Here is a 9,649-nt window from a genome sequence, read left to right as displayed (position 1 = left end):
GAACGTTGCAGTCCTCCGTCACTGAAGCAAGCAAGCCTCATGTTCAGTTTAAGCTTCCTGGCTGCCGGCAGCCATCTTGGCTGACAGTTAATTTGCATATCGCCCCTGATTAGCCAATTGGAGGGGTAGCGGTTGTACGCCAATTACCATGTTTCTCTCTTATTAGATAGGATATATAATATTATACTAGTTTGAGGTGTTCAACCCTGTGATTAGAGATTATATAACTTACTATGTGATCATCTTGATAAATCTTGTACCAGGCATAGTTATTAGAATAATACTGACCATATTCCCTGTGTTGTACTTCACATCCCCATGACTATTCTGTTACTACCAATTTGTACTTCTTAATCCCTTCACATTTTCACTCAACTCCCCTCCCATCTGTTGACTATCAAAATGTTCTTTGTATCTATGAGTCTGTTTTTGTTCTGCTTGTTTGTTTTTTACATTCAATTTAGATTGAATTGTTGACAGATATGCACTTATTGCCATTTTAGTGTTCATATTTTTTATCTTTTTTGTTCTTTTTCTTTTTAAAGAACACCCTTTAACATTTCATGTATTCATGTTTCTCTTTCTCTCTTTCTCCTCCTCCTGCTCCCTTTCTCCTCCTCCTCCTCCTCCTCCTCCTTCTTTTTCTACTACTACTTGTCTGAGAAGCTCTTTATATGTCCTTCAATTCTAAATGATAGCTTTGCTGGGTAGGGTAATCTTGGTTGTAGGTCCTTAGTTTTTATCACTTTGAATATTTCTTGCCACTCACTTCTGGCCTGCAAAGTTTCCATAGAGAAATCAGTCTTATGGGAGCTCACTTGTAGGTAACTAACTGCTTTTCTCTTAAGATTCGCTCTTTATCTTTAACCTGTGGCATTTTAATTATGATGGGTCTTGGTGAGGACCTCTTAGGTTCATCTTACTTGAGACTCTGCACTTCCTGGACTTGTATGTCTATTTCCTTCACTGGGTTAGGAAAGTTTTCTGTCCTAATTGTTTTAAATAGGTTTTCAATTTCTTCCCCTCTCTCTTCTCCCTCCTGCACCCCCATGATGCAAATATTGGTACATTTGAAGTTGTCCCAGAGACCCTTTACACTATCCTCATTTTTTTTTAGATTCTTTTTTTTTTTTTTTTTTTTTGCTGTTCTGATTATGTGGTTTTTTGCTTCTTTGTATTCCAAATCACCGTTTTGATTCTCAGCTTTATCTATTCTCCTGTTGATTCCCTGTAAATTACTCTTCATTTCAGTTGGTGTATCCATCATTTCTGACTGTTTCTTTTTCATGGTTTCCATCTCCTTTTTATGCAATTTAATATCTCTCTAAGTTCTACTCTTTCCTTAAGTTCACCAAACATCCTAATAACCAGTGTTTTGAACTCTGCAGCTAGTAGATTGCTAGTCTCTATTTTGTGTAGTTCTTTTACTGGAATTTTGTTCTGTCCTTTCATTTGGGACACATTTCTTTATATCCTCATTTTGGCCACCTCCCTGTGCTTGTTTTTATGTATTAGGTAGAGCTGCTGTATCTTCTGAGCTTGGTAGAGTGGCCTAATGTAGTAGGTGTCCTGTAGGGTCCAGTGGTACAGCCTCCCCATTCACTGGCACTGGGTACTCCAGGTGTACCCTCAACCACCAGATGGACTGTGTACACCTCCTGTTGTTGAGTTTTGATTTCTGTTGGCACATCAATGGGAGGGATTTACCCCCAGGATGATCAGCTGCAAGGACTGGCTGTGACCACCATAGAGGATCAACTGTACAGGGGCCCACCCATGGAGCAGAACTTACTCCAGCAGGGCTAGGTGCCTGCTGAGCCAACCTCTTGAGTTTGTCACTTGTGGAGGTAGTTGGGTGGTGCTTCAATGTGGTCTAAAGCTGTCCACCTGGTGTGCTGTCTCTGGGGCCTCCCAGGAGGTATAGTTAAAGGTCAGCCACCACTTGTTCTTCCCAGAGCCACCAGGCATGAGCTACATAGTGATCTGCAGAGGGCTGCTTCTTATGCTGGGCTTGGAGGTTGGAGGTGCCCAGGAGAGGCCAAGCTGAAAACCAAAGCCAACTGCTGCTAGTGCTGGGCCAGGAGCCATTTAGCAAGAGGTACAGGGCATGCTGAGGCCAGATGCTGTGTTTTACAAAGATTTTAGGAAAGTCTGAAGCATGAGCCAAGACATGCTATTCATATGGGAAAGCCACTGGAAACAGCATGGGTGGGCCTACAAGTTGGTGAGGTGGTGTATCAGGGAGTCACTAGGCCAGGGTGAACAGTGATAGCCAGTTTGGTGGAGACTTGGATATAGTGCCCACCTCCCAATTTTTATCCACCACACATGGGTGTAGGACCAGCCCATTTTGAGTCTCCAACCCTCCTACCAATCTTGATGTGGCTTCTTCTTTATATCTTTAGTTGTAGGATTTTCATTCAGGGAGATTTCAGGCAGTTCTGAATGATAGCTGTTCTGTAGTTTAGTTTTATTTTAATGTGGTTATTGTAGGGTGCAAGTACAGCACTTACCTATGCACCTTCTTGACTAAAAGCCCCAGTTTCTAGCTTTCTGAACATCGCTATTAACTAATTAAATGATCAATAGCATGACATAATACAATCTAAGAAATGATCATATTTGAGAGAAATGCAAAAATAATCCTATTAAAAGTTGATAAATTAGATTGGATTTTTAGTTTGGTTAATTTAACTTCTGGCAAAAACTCACTAAAATATATAGTATCATTTTATATAGCAGCCTTGCCTTCTACGAATGTTACCTTCTTCTCTTTCCAACAGTGAAATCGGTGCAGTGACCTAAAAATATTCATTCTACACCTTGGCACCTATATCTCCTCCACCTGTACCTCTTAAATGCCCAGCTCCAACTCTGTCTCTGACCTCTCACCTCTCTCCAACCCCTCACCTCTGCCCACCATATACACAGAACCTGTGGAGAAGAGAGGAACTTTTGTATTCATGCTTTTATTCAGAATTGGCACTTTCCTCATCTTTGCGTACAGGATTTAAGTTTTCATATCCTGGGGAACTATAAGATTTGGGGGCAAAATTAGTATCCCAGGAATTTTATTTTCATAAGATTCAAAACACCGCACCTTACTCTCCCAAGACTCTGCTAATAAAGTAGAAAATGAATTGAAAAATAACCAGAAACTAGAGGCTTGTTCTACTCCCTCCTTGAGTGATGCTAGGTAAAGCAAACTCTGAGAAAATATATAGCAGGAGCCTAGGGAAGTGAAGGCAGGTGCCACAATCTTACTGCCTAGAAAGGAAAGAAAAATTCCTAGAGGTAAAAGAGGCGGGGCATCCAGGCTCTTCCAGAGAGCGGAAAATTATTCATCTTTATCACCTCTTTCTCCCACACCCCCCAAAGCTGCTTGGCCACCAGCTTTTTGAGAGTCTCAGATGTAAATGCTCTATAGAGAAGTCTTATGAATACTGTGGCAAGATGGTACCTCAGTTTCCTAACTTAACCATGATGGGTGGGCTGGCAGGCAGAACTACATGGACTTAGTGCCCCAATCTCTTGAGAGTCACTTTAGAAATGTTTTCCTCCATGTTCAATTAGCCAACACTGTGTGCCTCACCCTTTCAGTCTTTAACTTCTACAGGGGAGAACACATACACAGATAATTCTAATAATTTGTGTAGGGTGGGACTTACCAGGACAAGAGAAACAAACCTCATCTGAGGTTGGGATTGCCTCAGTATTACCTATATACTTATATTTAAAATGAATCTTAATTTACAAACATCATGAGGACAAAGGGTATGGTTTTCTTGCCTTTTTATGTTATATAATTCTAAATTCTTCTGCCCCTTTTTGACTTAGGGAAACTTAATAAAAGTTATATATTTGAACCATCTTATTAGTACTCTAGACATTGCCACTAAATGTTACAGTGAGCATTGAAATGTTTTCTCAAATGCATTGAAGTTGAGAAAAAGTTAACCCTTCTAAAAGACCCAGCATTGCACTCATTTCAATTAGCTTATTTAAAAATGGAGGCTGCAAATTGAATGTACAGAAGACCAAGGAGACAGGTGATGAAGCTGAGTTCCATCCATTGGCTAAGCTGACAGGTGAGATCATTTACACACTAAGAAAGTGCAGCTGTTCTGAATGAACAGTTGCCTGGGAGCACTGCAGTCATTTTGACTGCAGCCAATCACTTACCTTAGTCTCCTTGCGGATTTCAGAGTGCTGTGCGGCCGCATCAGCTCTCATCCCTCTGAAGCAGTGGTTCTTAACCTTGGCTGCACATTAGAATCACCTGGGCATCTTTTTAAAATCCTGATTTCTGGGCCTCATCCCCCAGAAATTCTGTTTCTTTGTTACTAATGTTGTGGCCCCAACCCATAACAAAAAAAAAAATTTCCAGAGGATGAGGCCCAGAAATCAGGATTTTAAAAAGATGCCCAGGTGATTCTAATGTGCAGCCAAGTTTGAGAAGCACTGCGAAGCCTTCTTCTCTTTATGAATGCACCTTTCCTGACATTGTTAAGCAGAAGCAATACTTTCCCTCCCATTCCTTCAGATCCACTTTATGGTTCCTCTTAAAGCAGAAATAGGTACACCTCCTGCAGCACTTGGAGTGAGAGGAGAGTGAGTGAGCCAGGGAAGAGTGGGGACTGAGCCAAGGGTAGGGAGAGGGGAGGGCGGGGGAGTGCTGGGTCTCTGGAGAAAGACAGAAGCCACTGCGATCCTCTGCAGCGCTTCCTTTCCTCTGGTAGTAGAAAGAAACGCTGCTTAGAAGGTGTTTCTGGAGCCATGTTTCTGAGATTCAAATTTCATTAAAGGAAAAATGTAAATGAACTTTAGGTCTTCTAGTTTAACATTCTATAATCACCAGTTGTAAGTATATTTCCGCTAAAAGCAGCTGTTAAGTGGCCCTGAGCATCTTCCGTGCCTCTGCTGCTGAGACAGCCCTTCAGATGTAGAGCTGTCTACCTGAGGGAAACGAGGTTCTGAGCGCTGTGTTCTGACAATGTGCTTATTTCAGAAGCACTATTTGTGCAGCGCTTTATCCAGTTAATGTAAACTCTAGAAAAATGAGGTCGTTTTAAAAAATATGTTTAATTTTGAAGCAAAAGGTTAAAACAAACCCACATCCTATTGCTTTCTCTTTTAGGAACACATGATCCTGTGCCGATTTGCAGATCAGACAGCTGTCCAGCTTCCACCCCAACGAAGGCTCGTAGGTATGTGTTTTCACCGCAGCTGCTGAGCAGAGTATGTACCGCAGGCCTAGGAATGAATGGAGCGACTCTGTACGGGAAAAATTGGTTCATTTATCAACAAGAAACTAAAGATTATTTCCCCCAGAAAACTTAATCCATACTGAAAAAGGCTTTGCAACAATAACAATGCTTTATCCCATTTTTTTAATAATTAAGTTAAATACATTTTTAATGTTAGTACATTGAGTAGCATTATTGTTAGATCTTTTACTGTTATAAACAAACTGAAGGACCTACCAAAAGCCCCATAAGAAAATAAAAAAGATCAACTATGCACACCAAAACTGATGGATTGAAAACGTATGAACAAGGATGGTATTGTCCTTCTCAGAAAAAAAAGGTGCTTGTATATTATTAATCATAGACCAATATGTTTGACATTTATAATGTTAAATATTGCCTAAATGGAAACGCCTACAATGGCATTCCAAGTTTAAGTGATAAACGTATCCAAGACTTTGCTTTAGGAAAAGAAATGACATGTAGAAGGACAATGGCAGCTAACAATTATTGAACATTTAAACACTGTGCTGAGTGCCCTCCACCCATTATCTTAGTAAATTCTTATAAAAATACCTATGGGATGTGCATATACTACTATTTATATGTTAGAGACAAGAGAACTGAGACAAAAACTTGCCAAGGCTCCTTCATCTGGTAGATGTCAGAGCCACCCTATGAACCCAAATTATTTGATCCCAGCCATGAAGCTCATGTCCATTTTTGCCCACCAGTGATGGAGTCCAAAGTTACGGCTTCCAATGACTGAGTAGAATCCAAACTAGTCTTAACAATTACTTAGAAAAGCCCCACGCTGGAGACCATCCTGGTCTGGAAAACAGATTACATTTCTTCGGCAGAGTGCCAGACGGAGTCATTAGCTTTCATCAGGGGCCGTGTTATATGAGAACTAGTTGCCATTAAACTCTACAGTCGAAGTCAGCATAGCAAGATAGCCACCGTGGAGAGGCATTGGAGACCTGAAGCTGAAGGAACAAGTGATTTCCTTCTCTTTCTCACACTCTGGTGCATAAACATGGAAAAAAGCTTGCTCCTTCCTGCCTGCCACCTCTCTCTCTCTTCCTCCTCCCCCTTCCACCTCCCCTTCCCATTCCAACACTTTGAGTTAGTTGAATGTACATTTGATGTATAGGCCAATATACATACTGAGGTCTAATTTACATACATATGAATTACGTTTTATATAACTTCACCAGACTCAGAGAAGACATCACTGGTGTGCTGGGTGGGGGTGCACATGGTGACGTTTCAGGCATTAAACCAGAAGGGAGTGGCTGGAAGGGAAGCTGGTAGTTAAGGACAAGAAGCATTTGGAGTGATTAGTGGAAGAGCGGAAAGTCAGGTTCAAAGTCAGACTCCATCAAAGATCTACATCTGTACTTGGCACAGGTCATACTTTTGTTCTGTGAACATTTTAGGAAGCTTCCCAGACCCTAAAAGGTAGACTTCCAACAACTGCATTTCAGTTGTAAAGATACTGCCTCAACATGTGAACATGAGATTCTGGAAAGGGATCAAAGCCAAGGCTAAATGAGCTGTGGTGTAAACCCAGGGTGGGTACTGAAGGAATGTAGGGCATCCCATCTGACAGAGAATGTTTCATTTAAGTAGATGGAGGTGGGAGGGGGCATTTACAGAAGTCTTAGAGGAGGAACCATAGTTTAAGGGGGAAAAGTTAGCCATCTGGCTGTTGATGAAGAGGGGTGATTTAGCCTAAATGGAATCCTAGACATCTTTCTTTATATCACTTTAAGACAGTTAATCTTTTTTGGCATGAGCCTTTTAAGGAAAATATACAAAATATTTTAAAATGGACTCTCTGGTTGCCAATTCTTCCTACTGATTTCACCTTCCAGTCTTTCTGTGAGGCTTCTTCTGTCTTCCACTGAAGAACTGTTCCATTTCAGTTTCTGTCTTCACTTCTGAAGCTTTCGTTTAGCAGAATCAGCTGCCTTTTAAATACATCCATTAGAAATAATGCTTAGGTATCATTATAATTATTGAGGAAAAATGGAATGAAATTCTATGGAGTCAGTAACCTTTTTCTGAATTTAAAGAACTTGAAAGTCCAAAAGCCATAACTTTTAATATATTCAACCCCAAGTCATTTTTTTCCTGGGCTACTTTTGAAATAGAAGTTTGCCAAACAAACACAAATTCACTGCTTTACTTGCCAGTCAGGTTTCCTCTTGTTTTGCAAAGGTTACAAAGAAAATTGAATACCACTATTTCATATGCGTACAGGAGCTCTGAAAATTAACACTATATTACACTCAGCATTACACATCTACCTGAAATAATCAGCACACAATTTAGAATTTTCACAAATATTTTCTATTTCTCACTTCTTTATTGTCCTAAAAACTCCAGGTGCAAACTGCAGCATTCTTTCAGATGGCCCTCTGTTTGCATGTCATTTTAGATATGAAAAGCAGATATTGTTTGTTTCACAGTATGACAGATGATGTGTTCTCATAGGGTATGAAGAGGAAAGGTCTTTAGATGGATTTTTAATCAAAGTGGGAAACAGAATCTGTAGTTTTTATTTGAGATTTATTTATAAACATATTTTAGAAGGTTAACATTATTTAAATTACTAGTGGAAACAAATCTCAGGCATGTTATACATTTGTAATTGTTTTCTCTCCATACTGATCAAGAATTAAATGCAAAGAGACACTAAACAGGACGTGGGGGCAAACAGCATTCTCCATACACCTATAGATTGTGTCACTGTATAGGGTCCCTTAAATGAATTGAAATGACACTGTTAACTGGACAGTATCTCATGATAGCTTGGGCTGTATTGCAGGAAAGCAGTGCATGTGCCTGGTGGATCTGGACCGAGCAAGAGCTGCAGAAGAGCGTGGCTACTCCGTTCAAGTGATATCCATGGAGCCGGAGAGCTGCTCTCCCAAAAATAACATGATCGTTGGCGTCCCCATTTAGAATGAGATATTCCCATTTGATGTTTTGCCATTTGTCTTCATGATGAAAGCCCAGTGGCATTCAGGAGGTTCTTGGCACAAGTAGGAAACAGCATTAGCCATCTTGAACCTATTGTGCTCAGGAAGGAAAGCAGCAGGGAAATCTTTGAAGGAAGGCGGCCTGCAGAGCATCGCAAATGCTTTTATAATGTGTGATTAAAAGCCACTGGTTTTCATAGTGAGAATGCGCTGAAGTCCCGGCTGCCAGCAGAATAATACTCTCGAGTTGAGGTTCCATCGCTGGAATAACAATTTCCTTCTCAGTTCACAGCTTTTCTGATCTGGCTAATGTGGTGTTCAGTTCAAAACAATGCACGTGTAGCCTTTATAATCACGTAGATACCCCAGTGGAGGCCAAAATTCGACTCAGTGGGGTTTGTGTGTTTGCTTTATATGTCTAACAATAGTACTTTTTCTATCATTTTTTAAAAAATCTAGTCAGGTAATTACAGAATGATTAAACTTTTAAGCTGGGGTGAGTTGGATTTATACCTTATTTCATATACTCAATTTAAATATACTTCCCATAAATCACCTAATGAAATCATCTCTGGTTCAAACATTTTATATGAAGACATTATAATATAATTGTAGTATATTTTCCATTATGGGCATATGTAATTTGGACATAAATTCTAACTAATCAGTAAATACATTAATTAATTATTGAAGATCCATTATTTTCAAGACTCTGAAAAAGATTACTGAATTAAGTTCTTTATATCATAATGGTCACAGAATTTGTTTTTCAGATATCGGTCATATTTGAGGGATATAACTTATTGAGTATAAGTCAAAGGTGGGAGAAGTTTACATATATAAGCTTATTTGAATAGTTCTCTCTACCCAAATTCTTATTCCACCAGCCAAAGTTTTTAAGGACAGATGGCATGTCCTTTCACAGTCTGCTTTTTTTCTTGTTGTTACATATCCTAAGCTATTCCATTTTAGAAAAGATTTAATTCATTATTGTTGATGGTTTCAACTCTGTATGACATACCGTGAGGAGAAAGGTCTTTAGTAAATAACCCTTTTATCACTATGGGTTAAAATTAAAGGAAAAATTTATGGGAGTGGGGGGTGTACTCTTGTTCCCTGGGCTGGAATTTGAGAAAAGAATTAATCATCATCGATAAGCTATTCCATTTTAGAAAAGATTTAATTCATTATTGTTGATGGTTTCAACTCTGTATGACATACCGTGAGGAGAAAGGTCTTTAGTAAATAACCCTTTTATCACTATGGGTTAAAATTAAAGGAAAAATTTATGGGAGTGGGGGGTGTACTCTTGTTTCCTGGGCTAGAATTTGAGAAAAGAATTAATCATCAGCCCTGAGTAGTCATTTGCACCTATAAACACACTGTGCTTTTATCCTTGCCTTTTTAAAAATTAAG

The 9,649-nt window shown here is 39.6% G+C and overlaps 1 protein-coding gene across 2 annotated transcripts in view; it reads left to right on the top strand.

The window, feature by feature from the left end:
* The window catches only part of GSTCD (glutathione S-transferase C-terminal domain containing), a 131,065-nt gene extending 121,683 nt beyond the window's left edge, over window positions 1-9,382 (top strand). For both annotated transcript variants that reach the window (XM_006778902.2, XM_015558094.1), the window contains exons 11-12: window positions 5,138-5,207; window positions 8,080-9,382. In XM_006778902.2, coding sequence (XP_006778965.1) covers window positions 5,138-5,207; window positions 8,080-8,216 — 207 coding nt within the window. In that variant the 3' untranslated portion in view covers window positions 8,217-9,382. The remainder of the gene's footprint in view (window positions 1-5,137; window positions 5,208-8,079) is intronic.
* The last annotated feature ends 267 nt before the right edge of the window (window positions 9,383-9,649 follow it).

This window comes from Myotis davidii, unplaced genomic scaffold (assembly GCF_000327345.1).
Source record: "Myotis davidii unplaced genomic scaffold, ASM32734v1 scaffold967, whole genome shotgun sequence".
Lineage (NCBI taxonomy): Eukaryota > Metazoa > Chordata > Mammalia > Chiroptera > Vespertilionidae > Myotis > Myotis davidii.
Note: the sequence above shows the minus strand (reverse complement) of the source record. Positions and strands in the feature narration are given on the sequence as shown.